This window comes from Mobula hypostoma, chromosome 9 (assembly GCF_963921235.1).
Source record: "Mobula hypostoma chromosome 9, sMobHyp1.1, whole genome shotgun sequence".
Lineage (NCBI taxonomy): Eukaryota > Metazoa > Chordata > Chondrichthyes > Myliobatiformes > Myliobatidae > Mobula > Mobula hypostoma.
The window spans coordinates 110,045,940-110,072,738 of NC_086105.1; the positions used below are offsets into that span (position 1 = coordinate 110,045,940).

At 41.6% G+C, this 26,799-nt stretch overlaps 1 protein-coding gene across 1 annotated transcript in view; it reads left to right on the top strand.

The window, feature by feature from the left end:
- The window catches only part of meiob (meiosis specific with OB-fold), a 58,938-nt gene that overhangs the window by 29,115 nt on the left and 3,024 nt on the right, over positions 1-26,799 (top strand). The window contains exons 11-13 of the mRNA XM_063058879.1: positions 358-511; positions 2,035-2,224; positions 24,704-24,790. Coding sequence (XP_062914949.1) covers positions 358-511; positions 2,035-2,224; positions 24,704-24,790 — 431 coding nt within the window. The remainder of the gene's footprint in view (positions 1-357; positions 512-2,034; positions 2,225-24,703; positions 24,791-26,799) is intronic.

Genomic DNA, 26,799 nt, shown 5'->3' on the forward strand with positions numbered 1-26,799 from the left:
TGTTGACGCCAGCCAAGGTGAAAGCTTCTAACATGTATCCCTTATTAAAATATTAGAAGTTTTTTGTCAATAAGTAACACCAATCTTTTTGAGACAGGCCTAATTCCATTCAGAGGTTGTACCAGATTATCAAAATCCATTTATCAAAGCAAAATCATTAATTCCCTATTTTATCAAAAGATTTCTTGCTGTACATAACAGAAAAAATCACAAGTTTTTATTTCATCTTTGGAGTAAATTAAGTGGACAGCTGACACTTTTCCTTTTTACATATTTCATTTATGTAGCAGGGAATAATTTATTACGGTTTGAAACTACTCAACCCACACTTTACATATTTTCATTGTATCTTTCCAGTAAATTCTATTGTGGATGTGTTCACAGTGCAGCAATTCAAAAATAAAGCTATAGACCACGGTGGCAAATCAGAACCTGTTTACGGAATTATGTATGCTTACATTACAATGTTTAATGTTGATTCTGACAATTCAAAGATAATAAAATCCAGATGGTAAGAATAATACTTTTATTTAATTGTAAATTTATTCATCAGAGTCAGAGGTACATTTTTGTGGGTTTCGTAATAATCTAAGTATATAGCTTTGTACATAGTGGGGAGTAATAGTTTCTGTCAGTAGATTTGAGAAAACATTCTGGAAGATCTTGCTAGTTCTTTGATTCTGAGTCTTTGCTTGCCTCAGGCACAGTTCACATTTTCATGTTACAGGATGTATCCTTCTACAGAATCAGTTTGCATTTTTAAATCATAGAATTTCAGGTAAGGTTGTATAATATTGGACTATCAGAGTTCTTGAGCATCATTCCAGAGGTTGTAAACTAACTTGGATGCTTAAGAAATTAAATTTAACTGAGGTTACCTTATGGTTCACTATTGTCTTTCAGGTTAGGGAGTAAGTTATCTTTATACGTGATTATGTACTCACCAAAGCATTAGCACACAACTGCCTCAAAGGCAGACAGAGGTGAACTATAGATGCCAGAATTTTATAATAACATTTGTATCCTGTCAACAATTTTTTTAAAATTAGAATTGACGTGAATTACAAAGGGACCCATCTAGTTCATACAGCTACCTGAAGGGCAGTGATTTCCGTGCTATCTCCTTACTCGTTTCCCTGTTTCCTTTACTCTTCAATTTAAATAAACACTCAGTAGCCACTTTATTAGATACTTTCCGTTGTTTAACAATGCAAACCAATTCAGTAGAGGGATACTTCCTGTACCTAATGAAGTGGCCACTGAATGTATGTTCATGGTCTTCTGCTGCTGTAGCCCGTCTACTTCAATGTTTGATGTGTTGTGCATTCAGAGATGCTCTTCAGCACACCGCTGTCGTACCGTGTGGTTATTTGAAGTACTGTCCCCTTCTTGTCAGCTTGAACCAATATGACGATTCTCCTCTGACCTCTCTCATTAACAAGTTCTCAAACAGAACTGCTGCTCACTGGGTGTTTTTTTTTGCACTATTATCTAAACTCTAGAGATCGTTGAGTGTGAAAATCTCAGGAGATCAACAGTTTCTGAGATGCTCAAACCATCCCATCTGGCATCAACAATTATTTCACAGTCAAAATCACTTAGATCACAACTTTTTCCCAGTTTGATGTTTGGTCTTAACAGCTGTTCCTCTTGACCATTTCTGTAAACATTGAGTTGCTGCCACGTGATTGGCTGATTAGATATTTGCATTAATGAGCAGGCGTACATGTGTTAAAGTGGTTATTGAGTGTATATTCCTTCGTATGCTACTATGTTCAGTTGTTTTTATGGTAGCCATTCAATGCTTTTTAAGTTAACCTCAATCTGTATGAAGAAGAGTAAACTCTTAGTAATGTAGAGTTGCATTTTTTTTTAATACCATTAAAATTTATTTAAGGTAAGAAAGGGAAACCAGAAGTGGCCGAGGATAATAGTGATTTAAAAAAGTGTAAATATCTGAAGATGTACTAATTACGAAGTTCCAAAAATGTTCAATGAGAATTTTAAAATACATTAATTTTATGTTTATTGTAGTGGTAGGTGCAGATTTTTGATCGATATTGGTTCAAACATATGTACAAATCCCTCTTGTTCATTTGGCGCAATGAACTCTTCAAGTATCATTACCAATTTTGAATTCTGGGTGGATGTGTCTGACCACACAGGCACTCTTCCGTCATGTAACTTAACAGGAAGTACAGCTGAAAAAATTCTTGGCTACACTGTAAGTATTTAGTACTTTGAAATTTTTAGGTTAAAGTTGCAGTATAAGAACTATAAATGTAATAGCTACTGTATTTTCAAGAGTTCTCTGTTCTACAACACACATTTATGAAAAGCTTTTATTATATTTGACTTTTATGCTGGGGAAAAGTAATGTATGTGTTAAGAAAGTGTATGGGCTTTATATAACATTGTACATTCATATTAAATTAAATGGTTAATTTGCTTTCTCACCACTCCCAGACATGCAAGGGAGAATTTAAGTGCTGTATATTTATGCATTGTTCATTTAAAAGTTAAATTTAATGTTTATCATTCGTTCCAAAATTTTACATGAGCTTGTAATATTTCAGAGTTCAGAAGAGATTTACTTGGATGCTGCCTGGATTAGAGGGCATATGCTATAACGAGAGGTTGGACAAATTTAGATTGTTTTCTCTGGAGTGGCAGAGGCTGAGGGGAGATCTGATAAAGGTTTATAAGATTATGAGAGGGATGGAAAGAGTAGGCAGACAGCATCTTTTTCCCAGGGTTGACATGTCTAATACCAAAGGAATTGCTTTTAAGGTCAGAATGGCTCATTTTAAAGGACATATAAGGGGCATATTTTTATACAGAGAGTGGTGGGTGCCTGAAATGCACTGCCTGTGGTGATGGTAGAGGCACATTTACTGGGGACTTTTAAGGCTCATGAATAAGACTCATTTATATAGCCCATGAATGTGAAGAAAATAGATGGATATGGACACTGTGTAGGCAAAAGAGATTAGTACAGTTGGCCATTCAATTACTAATTTAACTGGTTCAGCACAACATTGTGGGCTGAAGTGTCTGTTCTTGTGCTATACTACTCATAGGTTCATTTATTATCAATGTATGTAGTATACAACTCTGAGTTTCGTCTTGTCCAGATAGCCACGAAACAAAAAAAAACATGGAGTAGTTCAAAGAAAAACATCAACCCCCCCCCATGGGAAAAAATTGAGTAAACAGCAACACCAATTCAATTCAACTTCTGATAAGATGATAGCGCATTCAGTCTCAGTGGCTTCTACGGGGTCAATAAAAAGTGCTACTGCCCTATTTAAACGTATTTCTAATGATTGCAAGGTTCTGCTATATATCAAGAACTTAAAGTACTGCAGGTCTACACCATCAGTGAGTTGCTCACAGGAGGAGAAAATGAAGGAGATGTGCAATGTGCTTCTGCCTGAGACAATGGAGGCTTATAATCTAATAGTGAGTGGCCATCATGGTCACTTTTCTTGTGATCGCAAGACCCTTTTGGACTTTGTTGATCTGGTATGCCACAATTTTGATTCGCTGATTTATTGGCTAAGAGCAGGGCAGATAGTGGGCAGCTTCATGACCTCGGTCGTAACAAGGACTCAGCCTCAAGCCACGATGTTGCCTTTTTGCAGCTGCCAGGAAAGGGGCATTGAAACCAGTGCGCTCTACCAGGGATGGAGTGGTGCGGTATCCAGGACCGAGTCGGTGCTGCCCTTCCAGTGTTTTGCTTGGCAGAAGACGAGCTCTGTCCTCTGCAGATTTTGGGAGCACTGAATCGACTCTGCGTCAAGCCACAGGGTCACTTGTTTTACAGTCACCAGGATAGAGGGTGGTCAGCAGAAGATAAGCTCTGTTGTGGTCAACTGAAGATTTCAATGGACTGAAGGGTCGATACAATTTGTGCTTGCTGTCTTGTGTGTGCTTTGTGCTGTGTGTGACTGTTGGTACTGTGTTTTTCACCTTAACCCTGGAGTAACGCTGTTTCATTTAGCTTTATTCATAAGTATTCATGTATGATTGAATGACAATTAAACTTGAATTGGATGAGATAGTTTGTCAAATGTGTTCAGGAAAGTTTCCTTATTTAGTACATTTAGATCCCAACCAGATAGAGTGTGATAATAGATCTATTAGGGAAAGAAACTGGGCAGGTAACAGAAGTTTATGTAGGGGCATACTTTGCATCTAGTGATCATAATGCTATAAGTTTCAAGATAATTATGGAGAAGGATAGGTCTGGTCCTGGGAGCTGAGATTCTAAATTGGAGAAAGGCCAGGTTTGATGGTATCAGAAAGGATCTGACAGTAGTGGATTAGGCCAGGTTGCTTTCTGGCAAAGATAAACTTGGTAAATGGGAGCCTTCAAAAGTGAAATTTTAAGAATACAGAAAGAGTTTTTATATTCCTGTCAGAATAAAAGGCAAGGATAACAGGTTAAGGGAATCTTGGTTTTTGAGAGATATTGAGGCCCTGGTTCAGAAAAAATGGATATGTATAGGCAGGAAGAAGTAAATGAGGTACTTGAGTATAAGTAATACAAAAGAACACTTAAAAGGAAATCAGGAGGGCTAAAAGAATGCTTTAGGTTGCTGTACCTGACAGGATGAAGGAGAATTCCAAGGGCTTCTTATCGGCATCGGTTAGTCTCATGAGATCATGAATTTGCGCCTTGGAAGGTTTCCAGGGCGCAGGCCTGGGCAAGGTTGTATGGAAGACCAGCAGTTGTCCATGCTGCAAGTCTCCTCTCTCCACGCCACCAATGTTGTCCAAGGGAAGGGCATTAGGACCCATACAGCCTGGCACCGGTGTCGTCGCAGAGCAACGTGTGGTTAAGTGCCTTGCTCAAGGACACCACGCTGCCTCAGCCAAGGCTCGAACTAGCTACCTTCAAATCACTAGATGAACACCTTAACCACTTGGCCATGCACCAAGGGCTTCTACAGATATATTAAAAGCAAAAGGGTAGGGATAGCAAGGGACAAAATTGGTCCTCAGAAAGATCAGAGTGATCATTTATGCATGGAGCTGAAAGAGATAGGGAAGACATTAAATTATTTTTTTTGCATCTGTATTTACTCAGGAGATGGACACAGAGTCTATAGAAGTGAGACAAAGTACCAGTGAGTTAATGGAACATATTTTCAAATTACAGAGGAGGAAATATTTGCTGTCTTGAGGCATATTAGGGTGAATAAATCCCCAGGGCTTGACAGGGTGTTCTCTTAGACCCTGTGAGAAGCTAGTGAAGAAATTGCAGGGGACCTAGCAGAGATATTGAAAATGCCTTTAGACACAGGTGAGGTGCCAAAGGATTGGAGGATAGCTAACATTGCTGTGTTATTTAAGAAGGGCTCTAGGAATTAGCTAGGAAATTTTAGGTGTTGAGTTTGACATCAGTAAGTTATTGGAAGGTATTCTAAGGGATTGGATATATAAGTATTTGGATAGACAAGGACTGATTCAGGAATAGTCAACATGTCTTTGTGCATAGTAGGTCCTGTATACAATCTTAAAGAGTTTTTTGAGGAAGTTATCTTGAAAGTTGATGAAAGCGAGCTGGGGAGAAGGCAGGGAGTGGTAGTAGATGGTTGCTTCTCTGACTGGAGGCCTGTGACTGTATATGGTACCTAAGACTTTTGCATAGTACTGTATTTGTCAAAGTGGAGCGGAGAGAGAGTTGGTAAATCTGGCAGAAGTAAAGAATGTTAGGAGTGGCACCAGTGGAGCACAATGGGAGGGGTGTGGGATAGGTAGCAGAGAAGGAGTGCCAGGGATAGGGGGTGGCATAGGTACAGACACACCCAGCCCCGAGACACCAGGCAAGGTCATTTGATTCCAAACAATTAGTTTATTGATCATTACAGAATGTCTGTCTGGTGCTTCCCACTCCCACCCCTGTCCCTGCCCCTTTCCCACTCACAATCCAAAATAGAGACCCATATCAGAATCAGGTTTATCATCACTCACATATGTCATGAAATTTGTTTTTTTTTTGTGGCAGCAGTACATTGCAATACATAAAATTGCTAAAGTTCTGTGCAATACACTAGCTATATACAGTATATGTTCCTCAGACTTTTGCACAGTACTGTATATCAGCAGTCTGGATGATAATGTGGTAAACTGGATCAGCAAATTTGCAGTTGACACCAAGATTGGGGGATGTAGTGGATAGTGAGGAAGATTATCAAAGCTTGCAGCGGGGTCTAGACCAGCTGGAAAAATGGGCTGAAAAATGTCAAATGGAATTTAATGCAGACAAGTGTGAGGTGTTGCACTTTGAGAGGACCAATCAGGTAGGACTTGCACAGTGAGCAGTAGGGAATTATAGAATGCGGTTGAGCAGTGAGATCTGGGAATACAGATCCATAATCCATCATCTTTGTAAGATAGCGTTGGTGAACCACGGCAACATTTTATGGACTCTGTACAATACACCTAAATATTCCTCTTTTGAATTACTACCACTGCAGTCTGCATCATGTAATTTCCCTTTAAGCAATGTACTTTCAAATTGCAACATAGAACCCTACAGCACATTACAGGCCCTTCAGCCCATAATGTTATGCCAACCATGTAACCTACTCTAGAAACTGCCTAGAATTTCTCTATCACATAGCCCTCTATTTTTTAAGCTCCATGTACCTACCTGAGTCTCTTAAAAGACCCTATTGTATCCGCCTCTACTATCGTCGCTGGCAGTGCATTCGGCGCACCCACCACTCTCTGTGTGATAAACTTACCTTTGACGTCCCCTTGAAACTACTTCCAAGCACCTTGAAACTATGCCCCCTCATGTTAGCCATTTCAGCCCTGGGAAAAAGCCTCTGGCTGTCCACATGATCGATGCCTCTCATCATCTTATAGACCTCTATCGTTACCTCTCATCCTCCATTGCTCCAAGAAGAAAAGGCCAAGTTCACTCAGCCTATTTTCATAAGGCATGCTGTCCAATCCAGGCAACATCCTTGTAAATCTCCTCTGCACTCTCTTCATAGTATCCACATCCTTCCTGTAGTGAAGTGACCAGAATTGAACACAGTTCTCCAAGTGGGGTCTAACTAAGGTCTTAAATAGCTGTAATATTACCTCATGGCACTTGAACTCAATCCCACAGTTGATGAAGGCCAACACACCATACACCTTCTTAACAACACTGTCAACCTACGCAGCAGCTTTGAGTGTCCTATGGACACGGACCCCAAGATCTCACTGATCCTCCACACTGCCAAGGGTCTTACCATTAATATTATATTCTGTCTTCAAATTTGATCTACCAAAGTGAACCACTTCACATTTATCTGGGTTGGGCTCCATCTGCCCAGTTCTGCATCTAATTCATGTCCAGCTGTAACCTCTGACAACCCTCCAGACTAGGCACAACACCCCCAACTTTTGTGTCATCAGTAAACTTACTAACCCACCCTTCTACTTCCTCTACATCTACTGCTCTACCTTCATCAATATGTTTTGTTACATCCTCAAAGAATAAAGCATGACCTGCCCTTTACAAAGCCATGCTGACTATCCCTAATCAGATTATGTCTCTCCAAATGCTCATAAATCCTGCCTCTCAAGACCTTCTCCAACAACTTGTCCATGACTGAAGTAAGACTCACTTGTTTATAATTTCTTCGGTTATCTCTACTCCCTTTCTTGAACAAGGTAACAACGTTTGCAACCTTCCAGACCTGTGGTACTTCTGTACCTATTGATGATGCAAAGATCAGAACCAGAGGCCCAGCAATCTCCTCCCTCGTTTTTCCCACAGTAGCTTGGAGTATACCTTGTCCAGTCCTGGTGACTTATCTAACTTGATACCTTTCAAAAGCTCCAGAACATCCTCTTTCTTAATGTCTATACACTCAAATGTTTCAGACCGCTGAAAGTCATCCCCTAATTGCCAAGGTCCTTTGCACTGGTGAATACCAAAGCAAAGTATTCATTAAGTACCTCCGCTACCTGCTCCAGCTCCATGCACATTTCCACTCTCGCTCCTGATTGGTCCTGTTCTCACACGGCCTATCTTCTTGCTCTTCACCTACTTGTAGGATGCCTTGGGGTTTTCCTTCTCATGGCCTCCTCTAGCTCTCCTAATTTCATTCTTGAGCTCCTTCCTGCGCCCTTGAAATTTTCTAGAACTCTAACAGTACCTGGTTTCTTGAACCTTTCGTAAGCTTTTTCTTTTCTTAACTAGATTTTCTACATCCTTTGTACACCATGTTTTTTTAATCCTACTATCCTTTTCATGCCTCAATGGAATATACCTATACAGAAAACCATGCAAATGTTCCCTGAACATTTGTCACATTTCTGCCGTGTAATTCCCTGAGAACATCTGCTTCCAATTTATGTTCACAAGTTCCTGCCTAATAGCATCATATTTCCCCCTACCCCAATTAAATGTTTTCCCAAATTGTCTGTTCCTATCCCTCCCCAGCATCATGGTAAAGGAGATAGAGCTGTGATCACTACCTCTAAAATGCTCTCCCACCGAGAGATCTGACACTTGACCAGGTTCATTTCCCAATACCAGATCAAGTACAGCCTCTCTTCTAGTTGGTTTATCTACATATAGCGTCAAGAAACCTTAGTGAACACAACTAACAAACTCCACCCCATCTAGACCCTTGCTCTAAGGAGATGCTAAAATCACCCATCACAACAATCCTATTAGTATTGCGCCATTCCAGAATCTGCCTCCTTATCTGCTCCTCGATGTCTCTGTTACTACTGGGTTGGGGGGGGGTTATTATTGCCCCCTTCCTGTTTCTGACTTCCGCCCACAATGACTCAGTAGACATTCCCTCCATGACTTCCTCCTTTTCTGCAGCCGTGATACTATCCCTAATTAGCAGTGCTAAACCGTTTTTGCCTCCCTCCCTGTCCTTTTTGAAACATCTAAAGCCTGGCACACTCAGCAGCCATTCCTGCCCCTGAGGCATCCAATTCTCTGTAATGGCCACGACTTCATAGTTCTACGTATCGATCCATGCTCTAAATTCATCCACCATGCTTATGATACTCCTTGCATTAAAAGAGACACATCTCAAACCATCTGGCTGAGTGCTTCTTTGTCCTATCGTCTGCCTATCCTTCCTCATGAACTCCCTACAAGCTGTCACTTCTTGTGCACCAACCACCCCATCCTCTGCCTCTTCACTTCAGTTCCCACCCCCTTGCAAATCTAATTAAAACTGTCCCCAAAGCATTAGCAAATCTCCCTCCCAGGATATTAGTTCTCCTCCAGTTCAGGTGCAACCCATCCCACTTGTACAGCTCACCCCTTCCCCAGCAAAGGTTCCAATGATCCAAGAACTTGAAACCCTGCCCCTTGCACCTTCTCCTCAGCCACTCATTCATCTGCGCTATCTTCCTCTTCTGACCTTCACTAGCTCATGTATCCAGGAGTAATCCAGAGATTACAGCCTTGGGGGTCCTGCTCTTCAGCCTCTTTCCTAACTCCCTAAACTTACTGCATAGGACCACTACCCCTCTCCTGCCTATCTCATTGGTACCAATACTTAACACAACCTCCAGCTGCTCACCCTCCCCTTCAAGAATTTTCTGGAACCACTCAGTGACATCCTGGATCCTAGCACCAGGGAGGCAACACACTATCCTGGTGTCTCTTTTGCTGCCGCAGAATCTCTTAATGGTCCTCCTAACTATTGAGTTCCCTATGACTATTGCTCAGCTTGACTTCACTCTACCCGTCTGAAGCTCAGAGCCAACCACAGTGCTATTGGTGTGTCTGCTGCTGCCTTGCCCAGGTAGGTCATTCCCCCTCAGTGGTATCCAAAGGGGTATACCTGTTGCTGAGGGGAATAGCCATAGGGGGAACCTCCACTGACTTCCTTCTCCCTTTACCTGTCTCAGTGTTCACCCATCTACTCCCTGAATTCTGCACTTTAGTGTAACCACCTGCTCAAAAGTCATATCTATCAATTGCTCTGCCTCCCAGATGATCCTAAGTTCATCCAACTCCAGCTCCTTAATGCAGTCTTTCATGAGCTGGAGTTGGCTGAGCTTCCTGCAGCTGGAGACATCAGGGAAACTATAAGGTTCCATGAATTCCCACATCCTACAAGAGGAGCATTCCACTGCTATGTCTACCTGCACTGTACAATGGGCAACCAAGTCCAAATCCTCTAACTTATTTCTTTGGCCTCTGCCTCTTCTCATTGAAGCTTCTTGAGCCAAAGTCTGAAGCTCCAACTCTCACTGCTGGGCTACTCCCAACAATGGCCGCCCTGCTTGCCCCTTCTGTACTTTTATTTAATTCGCAATGCTCTGCTCCCAATGCTGATTGGACTTCTGTAACATCCGAACGCCCTCAAAACTCTCCTTTTATACAAGCTTTGCCAATCTGTGAGTAACCTCTTCAAAGTGCTCTGCTCCCAACACTGATTGAACCTCTGGAATGTTCAAACACCCGCGAAGTTATCCTTTTATACAAGCTTCATCGACCAACGAGTAACCTTTTCAAAGTGCTCTACTCCCAACACTGATTGGATCTCTGGAATTGACTTAATGAGCTGCAGATTTCATGATCTTCTGATGGACTAGCCAGACTTAACTCTCGAACAAACAGGTACGGCACCTTGAAGTGGACAAAGGTCATCTGCATGTCTGGAAGCAGGAGGAGTAGGTCTCCAAGGCAGGCTGAAACACAGAGGAATGGACGCACCCCTCTACCCGGCAACTTGCTGGCAAATGAGCAGTCTCTGGAGAGCAAAATTAAGGACCTAAGAGCAAGATTGCTGTATCAGAGGGAAATGAGAGACTGTTGTGTTTTATGTTTGACTGAGACATGGCTTACTCCCACCACGCCAGATATGGCTATCAGACCCGAAGGCTTCTTGATTCACAGGATCGACTGAGCTGCTGATTCAGAAAAGGCATCGATGGAGGTGTGTGTTTCATGATAAACTTGGTGGTGCTCTGATGTGGCGGTTTTGTCGAACAAGATTCCCCCAACTTTGAATACGTATCATCAAATGGCATCTATCCTGTTTACCTGGAGAGTTCTCATCTGTGATCTTTACCAGTCTTTACATATCACCAGTGGCCGACTCTAATCGAGTACTTGAGATACTGTATGATGTCGTCTCCAAACAAGAAACAATACATCCCGACACATTTCAAATCATAGTCTGGGATTTCAGCCAGGTTTGTTTGAAGGCATTATTGCCCAATTACCATCAGCATATAACCTGTAGCATCAGAGGTCCCAACATACTAAACCACTTGTATTAAGATGGGGAATGCCTACTGTTTCATGCCCAAATCATATTTCGGGAAATCTGATCATGACTGTCCTCCTCCTACCTGCATACAGGCAGAGGCTAAAGAGAAAAGCTCCAGAGATTAGGACAACAAAGAGATGGTCGCAGGAGGCAAAGGAGTGGCTACGGGATTGCTTTGAGTCGGTGGACTGGGGCATGGTTAAAGAATCATCTGTAGATCTGAATGAATACATCATGGTTGTCACAGACTTTATAAAAACAATTGTAGACGAGTGTGTCCCCTCAAAGTCATTCAGTATCTTCCTCAACCAGAAGCTCTGGATGAACCATGAGATCCGCAATCTCCTGAGGGCCAGGTCGGAGGCATTCAAGTCTAGTGACCAAGGAAATTACAAGAGGTCCAATACGATCTCTGGAAAGCCATCTCATGGGCTAAGTGGAGCAGGGTGGACAAAGAAGAGGCAGTGGATATCATTTACTTGGAATTTTAGAAGGTGTTTGATAAGGTGCCACACATGAGGCTACTTAAAATAAAATCCTATGGCATTACAGGAAAGATACTGGCATGGATAGCAGAATGGCTGAGGCAGTGAGTGGAAATAAGAGGGGCCTTTTCTGATTGGCGACTAGTGCTGTTCCTTAGGGGGTCAGTATTGGGACCGCTGCTTTTCACGTTGTTTGCCAATGATTTAGATAATGGAATTGATGGCTTTGTGGCAAAGTGTGAGGATGATACGAAGATGGGTAGGGAGGCAGGTGGTCCTGAGGAAGCAATGTGATTGCAGCAGGACTGGAAGAATGGGCAAAAAAGTGGCATTGAAATAGTGTTGGGAAATATATGGTAATGCATTTTGGTAAAAGGAACAATATTGCGGACTATTGTCTAAATGGAGAGAAGGTTCAAACAACAGGTGTTTAGAAGGGACTTTGGAGTCCTTGTGCAAGACTCCCAGAAGGTTAATTTACAGATTGAGCTGTGGTAAAAAAGACAATGCAACATTGGCATTTATTTCAAGGAGAATAGAATATAAAAGCAAGGAGATAATGCTGAGCTTTTATAAGACACTAATCAGGCTGCACTTGAAGTATTATTAACAATTTCAGGCCCCATATCTCAGAAAGAATGTGTTGTCATTGGAGAGAGTCCAAAGGAGGTTCACGAGGATGATTCTGGGAATGAATGGGGTTAACATATGAAGAGCATTTGGCAGCCTTTGGCCTGTACTCACTGGAATTTAGAAGAATGCAAGGGTATCTCATTGAAATCTACTGAATGTTGAAAGGACGTGGATGTAGAGAGGATGTTTCCTATGGTAGTGGTATCCAGAACTAGGGGGCAGAGCCTCAAAATTGAGCGGTGACTCTTTAGAACAGAGGTGAGGAAGAATTTTTTTAGCCAGAGAGTGGTGACTCTGTGGAGTGCTCTGTCACAGACTGCAGTGGAGGCCACATCTGTGTGTATTTTTAATGCGGAAGTTGATAGTTTCCTGATCAGCCAGAGCATCAAAGGATATGGCAAGAAGGCAGTTGTATGCGGTTGAGTGGATCAGCCATGTTGGAATGGCAGAGCAGACTCGATGGGCTGAATGGCCCAACCTTGCTCCTTTGTCTTATGGTCTAAGTGGCAATTCTGAACTGAATTTGAATCAACGAAGGATTTTCAAGAGTTGTGGCAAGACTTGAATGCCATCACCTCTTATAAAGTAAATCAAGTGACATAAGTGGCAACAGGGCTTCGCTTCAAGATGAGCTCAATGCTTTAAATGCTCACTTTGACTGTCAAAACTTGGAAGAATCATCACGAATTCCCACAACCCCCAGTTATCCTGTTATTTCAGTCTCCGGGACCGATATGCGAGCAGCCTTCAGGAGGGTGAACCCCTGAAAAGCATCCAGCCCAGACCTGACCAAGTACTAAAGACCTGTGCTGATCAACTTGCTGCAGCTTTCACTGAGATCTTTAACTCTTGCTTTGGCAGTGTGAGATACTTGCCTCCTTCAAACAGGCTTCACCTATACTGGTGCTAAAGAAGAAAGGGCACCTGCTTCAAGGACAATCATCCAAAAGTACTTAAATCAACAGTGATGAAGTGTTTTGAGAGGTTGGTGATGAAACTCCTGTGCATCAGGTCCATAGCAGATGCCATCTCATTGGCTCTTCACCCAACCCTGGTGTAATGTATGGATCTATTTATTTTTAGTGCAATGACACCCCTTTGCACTAATGATTGACTAATAACTTACGCCTACGCGTTGACTTGTTGCTCTCTGCAAAGTGAACATACCAGCTGACTTTTCCAAATGCATGCCTTTATTTGATATTTAGTTCTACAGACACAACAAATTGGCGACGACTACAGACCTGGAAGTCAGCGAATATCACCTACTACACTGACAGGTATAAGACAACAGAATTCGGAGGAAGGGAGAGAGACAGTGAGCGGGAAGAGTGAACCAATATGGAGAAGGCAGTTGCAGAGGCTAGGAAAGGGTGTGTGACTACAGTGCACAGTACACAGTGAGAGACGCACAACTAGCAAAGCTAAAGTAAAAATAACATGATGATGGCCTTAGTCTGGAAAATTGATGAATTTGATAGTGCTAATGAGGACTGGGAATCATATATCGAGAGGGTTGAGCTGTATTGTAATGCTAGCGATATGGATGAGGTAAAGAAAGTCTCCACATTTCTTAGCTTAATGGGTGCTAGAACAACTTAGTAACTCCTACGCATCTTAGTAACTCCTGAAAAGCCAGCAAACAAGACATTCGACAAAATTATAGCAATTTTGCAAAATCACTTGTGCCTAAAACCGCAAGTAATAGCTGAGAGATTTAGGTTTCACAAACGGAACCAGTCAAAGGATGAAAGCATTTCTGAGTACATTGCAGAACTGCGCAAACTTTCCCAATACTATGACTTTAGAGATGGACTTCTTGATGCATTAAGGGACAGGCTTGTATGTGGCATGCATAGCCAAAGCATTCAAAAGAGGTTACTGTCAGAAAGAGACCAAACCTTAGAACAGGCATTGACCTTTGCAATACCATTAGAGACTGCAGCAAAGGACACTTCAGAACCACTGAAAAAGGATTTAGAATGTGAAATTCTAAATATGTCATTATATGTCAACCAAATATGTCATTAATGTGGCAAATCCTCCCTTGATGCAAATGACTGTTCAAAGAAAAAGTTTGCAGAAAGTATCACAGACAAAGCCACATAGAGACAGTCTACAAGTCAGACTAAAAGCACACCTAAAGAGAAAACCCAGAGGGAAAAGTTTCAAACACAAAACTAAACAAATGTATAAAGTGACTGAATGTGACACTGAATTAGATAACATGGAGTCTGACAAAGGTGAGCTGTCGTGCCTAGAACTGTAAAGAATTACTGAAGCAGATCACAAAATCATATGGATCACAACAGAAATGTCTGGTGTAAAACTGAAAATGGAGCTGAATACAGGGTCAGCTTTGTCTAATTTTAGAGGCTACCTACAACAGTGTTTTTTAATCTACCTTCAGAAAAGACCCCAATGATGCTAAGGACTACACAGGCCAAAAAGTGTCTCCCAAAGGCAAGCTGAAAGTGAATGTGACGTACAGAGGTCAAATTCAGCAGCTAGAGCTTTATGTGTTGAAAAGTGAACGGCCAGCACTTTTCAAACGTGAATGGTTGAGAAAAATCTAACTAGACTGGCACATAATTGAAGCTCTCAATGTGACGTCAATAGGCAACTGCAGCCCATATGGTAGCACTAACAAGAGACTGTCACAGCTGCTTAATGCTTATGAGAAGGTGTTTGAGAAGGGTAGTGCTAAACAAAAGGGCATGAAGGCCAGAATTGAACTGGATGAAGCAGCAACACCAAGATTCCATAAAATGTATTCAGTGCCTTTACGCACTATGTCCTAAACTTGGATGCTGAACTTAAGAGCTTGGAGGCATCTAGCATTCTCTCCGAGGTTGAGTGGAGCGATTTGACCATGCCCATTGTCCCATGATCAAGAAAGGGAGGCTGGAGCTGTTCGCATATGCAGGGACTTCAAAGTGAGCATCAACTCTGTGCTGCATAATGTGCAGTATCCCCTGCCGTGAATAGAAGACATTTTTGCATATTTGGCAGACAGGGAGAGGTTTTGAAAGATTTATTTGTCACAAGTCTATTTGCCAATGGAAATTGAGAAGTCAAGCAGGAAGTTCCTTACAATCAACACTCTTGTGGCATTGTGACCCTTATGGCATTGGTGCTATTTTGTCAATATGGATCTGTTTGTCCGATTGCATTTGTTTCAAGATCATTAATGAGCCCAGAATGCAATTATGCAGTCCAACCAAGAGGCCTTAGTCTAGTATGGGGAATAAAGAAGTTCCACCACTACCTTTACAGACTCTAGTGACAGACCACCAACCCCCTTGTGTCCATTTTTAATCCCAGGAAGGGAAACCCAGTGATGACTCGGTTGAGGAAGTTTGGTATGGGCCCCCAAATCCTAAGAACTTTCTACAGGGGCACAATTGAGAGCATCCTGACTGGCTGTATCACTGCCTGGTATGGGAACTTTATCTCCCTTAATTGCAGGACTCTGCAGAGAGTGGTATGGACAGCCCAGGGCATCTGTAAATGTGAACTTCCCATTATTCAGGACATTTACAAGGGCAGGTGTGTGAAAAGGGCCCGTAGGATCATTGGGGACCCAAGCCATCCCAACCACAATCTATTACAGCTGCTACCATCCGGGAAGTGGTACCGCTGCGTAAAAGCCAGGTCCAACAGGCTCCCGGACAGCTCCTTCCACCAGGCCATCAGACTGATGAATTCACGCTGACTTAATAATACTCTATATTACATTAACTGTTCTATTTATTATAAATTACTATGATTGTACATGGCACATTTAGATGGAGATGTAACATAAAAATCGTTACTCTTCATGTATGTGAAGTGTTACGTACCCCGTAACTGGGTTGCCAAACCAGCAGAAATGGATCACTCAGTTGGAGTCTGGAGTACTAGAACTAAGAAAGTTTTATTAAAGAAACAAGCAACACAGTAATCGAAAGGATAATAAATGCAACAGTTCAGCGATGATAAACACACATGTGCACAGAATTAAGATAACAGCATCAATCAAGCTCTATCGTTGTCTAGGGGTAAATGACCAAATTTCAAAATGACTCAAAGTTCAGTCCAGTTCAGTTCGCAGTAATCGTTGCCATGGCGATGGACAACGTGGGGGAAGAGAGAGAGAACAGGAACAACTGATCATTCAGCACAGCTTCACTCACAGACCGGCGAGATTGCTCACAAGCAACTTTTGGGCGGGTCCTTGGTGATGTCACCTGAGGTCACCGACTGTGACCCCTCCTCCAGATGTGGTCGATCCTCTGCAGTGAACCCGGCACCCAGGCAAGGGCGGACACACACCGGGTTCCCGCTGATCGTACCTTTCCACCCTGGCCGTTGTCTGGTACTTCTCACCCCCTCGTGAGAGGTGCACCGCTTCCAGGGTCTCGTTACCTCGGGTGGCGTGTGTGTCTGTCTTAGCGAACCTGTCCCTTTTTATCCCCCTGCTGGGGTATCGCCTGTCCATCACTTCAAACAGTTCAAGGTTCAAAGAGGGGAGCCGCTCCAGACAGCTCTCTCTCCCCCGTTCCTTCATTACACATCTCCAGACGCTGCTCCATTGTTCCTTATCTCTCCTTCCCCTGAGGGCAGGTGGCAGACCAACTGCTGATGCCACTGATGCTAACCCAGGCCAGCAAACATCTTAATTTTATGTGTATTCTCGTAACAGAAGGATGTAAGAAATAAAGTCAATTCAATTTAATTCAATTTTCCTAGCAGTCTACTCTTATGACACAGTTCAAGGGTACCGAACAAGACAGCAACAGTGAAGACTTGCCACATCTTCCACTGTTGGCAACTGAAGAAGAAGTCTTCATTTTTTGACCCAGCTAAGCTGGACCAGTTGTTGGTAACTAATTCTGAAATACAAAAAGAAACATGGAATAACCTGACATTGTCAAATGTCTATGACATCACCATGCTAGGATGACCAGCTCATGGTAACCCTATGTTTCCAGATTTCTCAGTGAGATTAAACCAACTGTCTGTATGTCTAAATCTCACGTTGTGGTTCCCTCTAAACTGCACACCAGAGTGTTAGAAAATTTGCATGAAGGATACCTGGTTACAGTCAAGATGAAAAGTTGTCTGGAGCTATTGTGGTGGCTGGGAATAGATAGACAGATTGAAGACTTGACCAAAAGCTGATCAGGATGCTAAAAAGTTCAAAATGCACCCCCACAGGCACATTTACACCCAAGGGAGTAGTCATCTTCACCATGGCAAAGAGTGCATATTGACTTTGCTGGGCCATTCATGAACTCCATGTTTCTGATTGCTGTGGATGCTCATTCAAAGTGGCCACAGGTCATACCAATGAAGCCAACCACATCAGAAAAGACTGTTTTCACTCTGAGCACTATCTGCTGCAGAAATGGCTTAGCGGAACAAATTATGAGTGACAACGGACCACAATACACATCAGAAGAGTTCAAAATATTCATGAAAAAAAATGACATCAAACATTTGAAGTCAGCTCCTCAGCACCCAGCAATGAATGGGTTTGCTGGAAGGTTTAACCAAACCTTCAAGAAGTCCATTAAAGCTATGGACAAGGAGGATATTTCTCTATAGCACAACTTCCTTTTTGTGTATCAGAACTCTGTTCATGCGATGACAAATCAAACACCTGCAAAGCTGTTCATGAGTAGGAATCTGAAATCTCATATAGACCTGAAACCAAATCTAAGGAGGGAGGTATGGAATAAACAGTTCAGCCAGCTTCCATGTAAATCAGCAAGGAGCTTTGAGGTTGGACAGGAAGTCCTAGTGCATAAGTACTGAAAAGACAAGTGGATGTTGGAGATCATACACGGAGACGTCATGTGGACCAGATACTGGATGCTCAGCCAAAGAACATGCCTGAGTTGACTGCATCCAACAAGGACACATTAAAGCCACCGGACTTGCCTCTCAGTGATGATCATGTCACCAACAGCAATGTGACACCTAAAACAGAGATAGTTGTCTTTGACAAAACACCGGCCAAACCTGATGCCACTCCATAGGTCCAAAGGTGCTATCCTGAAAGAAACAGAGCGCCACCCAAAAGACTGAATCATTTAGTATTGTGAAATTAGTTATGGACTATTATCGTGAAAGTATGTTTATTTGAAATATGGAGCTATGAATGGGAAGTTGAATGTTTTGTTACATTAAAGGGGAAGGAATGTATGGATCAATTTCTTTTAGCGCAATTATTGACTGATAACTTACACGTGCGCATTGATTCGTTGCTCTCTCTGTAAAGTGAATATACCGGTTGACTTCTCCGAGTGCGTGCCCTTATTTATTTGATATGTGGTTGTAGAAACACAACACCTGCCTGGAACATTGGACAGCAAAGATACGTATATCAGAATACTCTTCTTTATCAACTACAGCTCAACATTCTATACCATCATCTCTTCAAAGCTGATCAATAAGCTTCAAGACCTTGGCCTCAATACCTCCTTGTGCAATTGGATCCTCAATTTCCTAACCTGTAGACCCCAGTCAGTTTGGTTTGGCAACAACATCTCTTCCAGAATCTCCATCAGCACAAATGCACCACAGGGCTATGTGCTCAGCTCCCTGCTCTACTCACTTTACACTTCTGTCTATCTGGCTAAACACAGCGCCAATGCCATATCCAAGTTAGCTGATGACACCACTATCATAGGCCAAATCAATGGTAGAAAATCTGGCTATGAGGTTTCACAGCACCAACCTCTTACTCAATGTCAGCAAGACCAAAGAGCTGATTATTGACTTCAGGAGGAGTAAACCAGAAGTCCATGAACCAATCCTCATCAGAGGGTCAGAGGCGGAAAGGATAAGGAACTTTAAATTCCTCTGTTATTTTGGAGTACCTGTCCTAGCCCAGCACGTAAGTACAATTAGAAGAAAGTATGGCAGCACCTCTACTTCCTTAGGAATTCGCAAAGATTTGGTATGACATCTAAGACTTCGACAAAATTTTGTAGATGAGTGGTAAAGAGTATATTGACTGGCTGCTTCACAGCCTGGTATGGAAACACCAATGCCCTTGAATGGAAAATCCTACAAAAAGTAGTGAACACAGGCTGGTCCATCAAAGGTAAAGTACTCCAAACGGTACCATTGAGCAGATCTACATGGATTGCTCTCATGACTATACCCCTTCCCCACACGAAACCATCACGGTGGGCTTCACAGCCGAACAGGTGAGAAGACAGCTGAAACGTCTCAACCCAAGCAAGGCTGCAGGACCAGATGGTGTCAGTACCAGGGTGCTCAAAGCCTGTGCCCCTCAGCTATGTGGAGTACTTCGCCATGTATTCAACTTGAGCCTGAGGCTCCGGAGGGTTCCTGTGCTGTGGAAGACGTCCTGCCTCGTCTTGCCGAAGACGCCGCACCCCTGCAGCCTCAATGACTACAGACCGGTGGCATTGACCTCCCACATCATGAAGACCCTGGAGAGACTTGTTCTGGAGCTGCTCCGGCCTATGGTTAGGCCACACTTAGATCCCCTCCAGTTCGCCTACCAGCCCCGACTAGGAATTGAGGATGCCATTGTCTTCCTGCTGAACTGTGTCTACGCCCACCTGGACAAGCCAGCGAGCACTGTGAGGGTCATGTTTTTCGACTTCTCCAGTGCATTCAACACCATCCGCCCTGCTCTGCTGGGGTAGAAGCTGACAGGATGCTTCCCTGGTATCATGGATTCTTGATCACCTGACTGGCAGACCACAGTACGTATGCTTGCAACACTGTGTCCGACAGAGTGATCAGCAGCACTGGGGCTCCACAGGGGACTGTCTTGTCTCCCTTTCTCTTCACCATTTACACCTTGGACTTCAACTACTGCACAGTCTTGTCATCTTCAGAAGTTTTCTGATGACTCTGCCATAGTTGAATGCATCAGCAAGGGAGATGAGGCTGAGTACAAGGCTACGGTAGGAAACTTTGTCACATGGTGTGAGCAGAATTATCTGCAGCTTAATGTGAAAAAGACTAAGGAGCTGCTGGTAGACCTGAGGAGAGCTAAGGTACCAGTGACCCCTGTTTCCATCCAGGGGGTCAGTGTGGACATGGTGGAGGATTACAAATACCTGGGGATACGAATTGACAATAAACTGGACTGGTCAAAGAACACTGAGGCTGTCTGCAAGAAGGATCAGAGCCGTCTCTATTTCCTGAGGAGACTGAGGTCCTTTAACATCTGCCGGACGATGCTGAGGATGTTCTATGAGTCTGTGGTGGCCAGTGCTATCTTGTTTGCTGTTGTGTGCTGGGGCAGCAGGCTGAGGGTGGCAGACACCAACAGAATCAACAAACTCATTCGTAAGGCCAGTGATGTTGTGGGGATGGAACTGGACTCTCTGACGGTGGTGTCTGAAAAGAGGATGCTGTCTAAGTTGCATGCCATCTTGGTCAATGTCTCCCATCCACTACATAATGTACTGGGTGGGCACAGGAGTACATTCAGCCAGAGACTCATTCCATCGAGATGTAGCACTGAGCCTCATAGGAAGTCATTCCTGCCTGTGGCCATCAAACTTTACAACTCCTCCCTTGGAGGGTCAGACACCCTGAGCCAATAGGCTGGTCCTGGACTTATTTCATAATTTATATATTACTATTTAACTATTTATGGTTCTATTACTAATTATTTGTGGAGCAACTGTAACGAAAACCAATTTCCCCCGGGATTAATAAAGTATGACTATGACTATACTACTATGACTATTGTTGTCAGCGTCAAACATCTGGGTTTCTTACCACCCAGGTCATGCTCTCTTCTTGCTGCTGCCATCAGGAAGAAGGTACAGGAGCCTCAGGACTGACACCACATTAGGAACAGTTATTACCCCTCAGCCATCAGGCTCTTGAACCAGAGGGGATAACTTCACTCACCTTCACCTGCCCCATAACTGAACTGTTCCCACAGCCTATGGTCTCCCTTTCAAGAATTCTTCATCTCATGTTATCAACGTTTATCTCTTATTTTTCTATTTGTAGTTTGTTGCCTTTTGCATACTGGTTGAACGCCCTAGTTGGTGTGGTCTTTCAACGATTCTATTACGGATTTATTTAGTAGGCCTGCAAAAAAGTGAATCTCAGGGTTGTATATGGTGACATGTATGTACTTCGATAGTAAAATTACTTTGAAATTTGTACATAATTCCATGAAATAGGAATCAAAGGTGGATGGAGTTGTAAAGAGCACATTGGGTTTCAGAAATCAAAGTATTGAGTACAGGAATTGGGACGTTATGTTGAGTTGTATAAAACCTGTGTGAAGTCTAATTTGGAGTATTGTGTGCAGGTTTGGTCACCTACCTACCTGAAAGGGTAAATGCAGTGGGCTTTTTCCACCTAGGTTGAGTGAGACTAAAACTAGAAGTCCCGAGTTAAGGGTGAAAGGTGAAATGCTTAAGGGGAACGTGAGCGGGGAGCTTCTTCACTCAGAAAATGGTGAGAGTGTGAAACGAGCTGCTAGTGGATGCGGATTTGATTTCAACATCTCAGAGAAATTTGGATAGGTGCATGGGTAAACAGGGCTGTGGTCTGAGTGCAGGTCGATAGGCAGATTAATAATTTGGCACTAAGTAGAAGGGCCAAAGGGCCTGTTGCTGTGCAGTAGTGTTCTATGACACTATCCTTTGAAAAATTATTAAAAATAAATCCTGAAAATAATCTGTGGCACTGTTTAGATGTAACTGGGAAACATGAGATTCAAGCTGATAGCTGATTACAGAATCTGGGTAGTGAACTTCGTATATGTAAATTTTATCATCAGTAAATTTGTATTATAGAAGTAAAGAAAAATGTACCAATTAATCAGCCATCCTGATTGTTTGACTATCCAGTTGCACAATATGTGGAGATATACTACCCTTTTATGAAAAATGTAGCAGAGCATACAAAAATCTAGTTATAAGAAGTGTATTTTTAAGAATTCTGGAAGATTAAGGAAAGAATAGTAAAGTTCTATTTAAAATACTGTTTCTAGTCTTTGCTGTTGTGTACATTAGATTTGTAGACTTACAGGCTTGCTCTTTATGTAGAAACTATAGCTCATACTGGTTTAAGTGTCTTCAGTTGCATTGCTGCCCTTGAATAATCCTTCCTCTTTATCATAACATTTGCTACTATTTGTTCCAATGTCACTTTCCATCATTTTCCTTTACATTTTGTGTTAATTTATTTTACGTACATGGGAGGCATTTCGTTCAGTGTTATTCATTCATGCCAAGGAAAATGAAAGCAATACCTGTGATATGTTTTGCTACTTCCTTTAATTATTATAATTAAACAGAAGATTGTTTATTTATTAGTTTGTAGCATTATTTTTAAAGAGAAAGACATTGACCAAATTTCTTTGTTTTAAGTACATACATGGAAAAATACCTACCCAAAACATTGATGTTGCTCAGTAAATGAGAATCTTTTTCGTGTCTCAGCTAACATTGAATCTAAATATAAAACTTTCATGTAATTAATTGCTCTTTCAGTAACATCACTCTTCTCCTGTCATATAACATGAAAAGCTTCAGACTCAAATGTCCAGACTGTCAATCCACTTAATGGCCTCCTCAGAAGCCAGTGGAAAAATGAACTGCTTCCTGTAACATATCTTACAGGCGAGTTGATGTGAAATCCAGTGGGGAATTCAAGAGAAACTAATTCACCCAGCAGGTGTGAGAGAATATGAAATACAAGGATATAAAAAAACGAAGCGGGGCACGCCTTTCAGCCATTTCCACTTGGTATTCAATAGGTTCATAGAAAATAATTTCAGTGTTTTATGCTTATCTCATATGTCATAATTCTCTTAATATCTTGACATATATTGTTCTCTCTTGAGTATACTCAGCAACTAAGTTCCTCCAAGCTCTTGAACTTCTAAAGATCTCTCATCATTTCATCCCTATTTCTCTCGGAAAAGGGAAAATAAAATTATTTGGAAGGTTGGAGATATTTTATGCAAGAAGTTGCCTTAATTGTAATAGTTTTCTCTGAAGGAGTAGCATTCCTCATAATTAAGAACCATAGTTATCTTACTAGTCTTAGACTACATTGTCCATTTCCTTCATTGAGTTTTCTTAACTCATCCATTGGTATAGTTCAGTTGTGGAATAATCACGAAGTAACTGAGCGTGAAATTTTGCCCAAATTTTGAAGAGTTGCAAAAATAGGTAGTTTGACTAACTACCAGAAAAAAATATAGCAATTAAGTTATAAGTAGTTCATCATCCCTCTTAATTAATGTAACTGAAGGAGAATGGTAGAGCTTTTTAATTCTTTCATCTTATTCAGCTGTGCAAGGTTAAGAGAACTTCTTAGTTAGAATGCTGGAAAAAGTAAATGAATAGCTGCATTAGACTCAAATCAGCTCAAATCAATGACAATCGCTTCTGATCTGGGCTGACATTTACATGCCGGGCGGTACCTAATTAATTAACTTGTTTATTTGGGCTTTTTTCTTAAAGATGTGCTGAGTGTGTCCTGGCTACGCTGCACCGCTGCATACTTTGCGGATCGGTATCGTTCCACAGCCCGGAGGTTGGGGACCACTGTTTTTACCACCCTGTAATGGCCTTACTTTCACCCCTGTCCACATGGTGCCTAAAAATGAGTTTAAGTGGTTCATTTTTAGTCCCTCCCTAACACTAGTTTTGATAGCCTTGGCATCAAGCACCAATACATTGGCCCACATTTATTAATAGCAGAAGAATGTTGAACTGTTTTATCCTTAGGAGCAGAAAATTCTCTGAACCCAGATTAGTAATTTGATGCAGATGCTATGGACCCATTGCATGAAAATTAACACTCTCTCTACACAAGATGTGCCCAAGGTACCAAATATGTGTTGTCATACTACATATACTAGTGGAACTCTTTTCTGGCAGTATCATAATTAGATTTGTAAAGAAGCAATATAAGGGCTTTAAACTTGAATTCCATTCTGCTATGTCATCAGAAGTACCATCAGAATTTCTAAAATACAAGTGTCAGTAGAAGGGACAGTTAAGATGAGCATTATGATTTTAGGTGGATTCCAAAGGTTTGGAAACAAGCTCTTAAGGAATAGCATAAAGGACGTAATTCAGCTGTTATTTGCAGCTGGGACATTTTCTTTGCACTTTACTTAAGTTTTATGTTTAATTAGCAGAGGTTTGTATGAATTAAAAATCTTTTTAAGTTCGGAGCAGCAACAAAGAATGGATGACTGGAGAGAATCTGTTTAAATTATCTCCCTTGGTAGACCAACATGAGGAAACTTATTAATTCCCTGAAGATTTTGGAATACAAGATTTATTTTCTATATTTTATGCTATATAGACAGAAGAGTTTCGCAGTTTAACAGAAGAACAAAAAACATCATTAAAATGGAACTTCCTTTTGGAGAGGTGTAAAATCTATCTAAAGGTTTGAATTTTCTGTATCTTAACTATATACTTTTTAAAAGAACATCCTCCAAGACTATTTACAATTTACTGGGTCTACTTCTTATCCTATTGGGCTTAATGTCGTTGGGCTTGGCCAAAAGTTCCAAAGGGAAATTCTGGGTTCAACCAATCCAGCAGATATCTTTAGACTATCAGTAGAGTATAATACTTGTCCAGTCTTGCTGGAATTCCAGAACATTACATTAGGGAAATTGCCTCTCCAATTTTGCATCTGTCAGAATTAATGCAGGATCTGAGACCCTTCTCCCAAAGATTTTAGTCCTCAATTTAGGCAGCAATGGGGATTTTTTGTCAATTATTATGATTTGTTTAATGTTTTTAATTATTTCTAAATGTTTATATGACATTAATTAACTCTTTCAAAACTTACCTTTGGTAGTTTTTAAATTCACCTAAATATCAGAGACAGTTAAAAACTTAAAACCATAGACTCATGGCATTATACAGTAGGGAAACACATTCTTCAGCCCAACTCACCCGTGCTGACCAAGATGTCTTACTAAGCTTGTCCCATTTATCTACATCTTGTCCATATTCCTTAAAGCATTTCCTATTCATGTAACACACATAAAAAAAACATAAACACAAGGAAATCTGCAGATGCTGGAAATTCAAGCAACACACACAAAAAAACGCTGGTGAACACGGCCAGCCAGGCAGCATCTATAGGAAGAGGTACAGTTGACATTTCGGGCCGAGACCCTTTGTCAGGACTAACTGAAAGAAGAGCTAGTAAGAGATTTGAAAGTGAGAGGGGGAGGGGGAGATCTGAAATGATAGGAGAAGACAGGAGAGGGAGGGATGTAGCCAAGAGCTGGAAAGTTGATTGGCAAAATGGATACGAGGCTGGAGAAGGGAGAGGATCGTGGGATGGGAGGCCTAGGGAGAAAGAAAGGGGGAGGGGAGCCTAGAGGATGGGGAAGGAGTTATAGTGAGAGGGACAGACAGAGAAAAAAGAAAGAAAAAAGTAAGTAAATAATAGACAGACAAATAAATAAATAAGGGTTGAGGTACAAAGGGGAGGTGGAGCATTAACGGAAGTTAGAGGTCAATGTTCATGCCATTCATGTCCTATTCATGTACCTGTTCCAATGTCTTTTAAACAATGTAATTATCATGTCTACCACTTCCTCTGGCAACATGTTCTGTATACTCACTGTCAAATATGTGAAAAAAAACTCATTGTTCAATTAGGAATAAGGATTCACCAAAACTAGTATTTAATTAGCAGCACTGCAGAAAATAGAGGCACTGAAGGGTGAAAAGTTCCTTTTCTTGGATAGTTCCAATGCTAAAAAAGGGTAACAATGGAAGCTGCTGTAGCTGTATTAATAACCTTTTAAATTCTCTCAGTGCAGAATCCATTCTTTTAGGTTGGAAGTATATGTCACTTCAGTATTTCACAAAGATGCAAGGGGGATTATACAAACAAATGTGTGAATTTATGGATTAGGAGCAGAACATTTGGCCCCTTGAGCCTGCTCTGTCATTTAATAAAATCAATTCTGCATTCATGTCTTTTCACTTAGCTTATTAAGTCTCTGTGTACCTCTGCCTTAAATATATTCAAATACTCTGCTTCCGTTGTTTGTTGAAGAAAATAGTTCCAAAGACTCATGATAATATTGGAGGAAAAGAATCAGCTCACCTTTATTATAAATTACTTGTTTTTAAAAAATAGTGGTTCCCTAGTTCTAGATTCTCACACAAATGGAAACATCATCTTCACAATCACTCTGTTGGAATTTGTTTCAATCAAGTCCCTTCTCATAAAACAACCCCCTCATTTCATGGGTTCCCCAGATTATGAGTGAAGTAACTGCTTGCAGAAATCCAACTAGACAGAAATTCTCCCATACATTTTAAAAATAAGTTTTCAAGCTAGTAAAAAGTATAATAAAACATTTCATTGCATTCATTAATGATTGGATACAGTATAAATTCAATTAGTTTCATTATGGGTAGTGT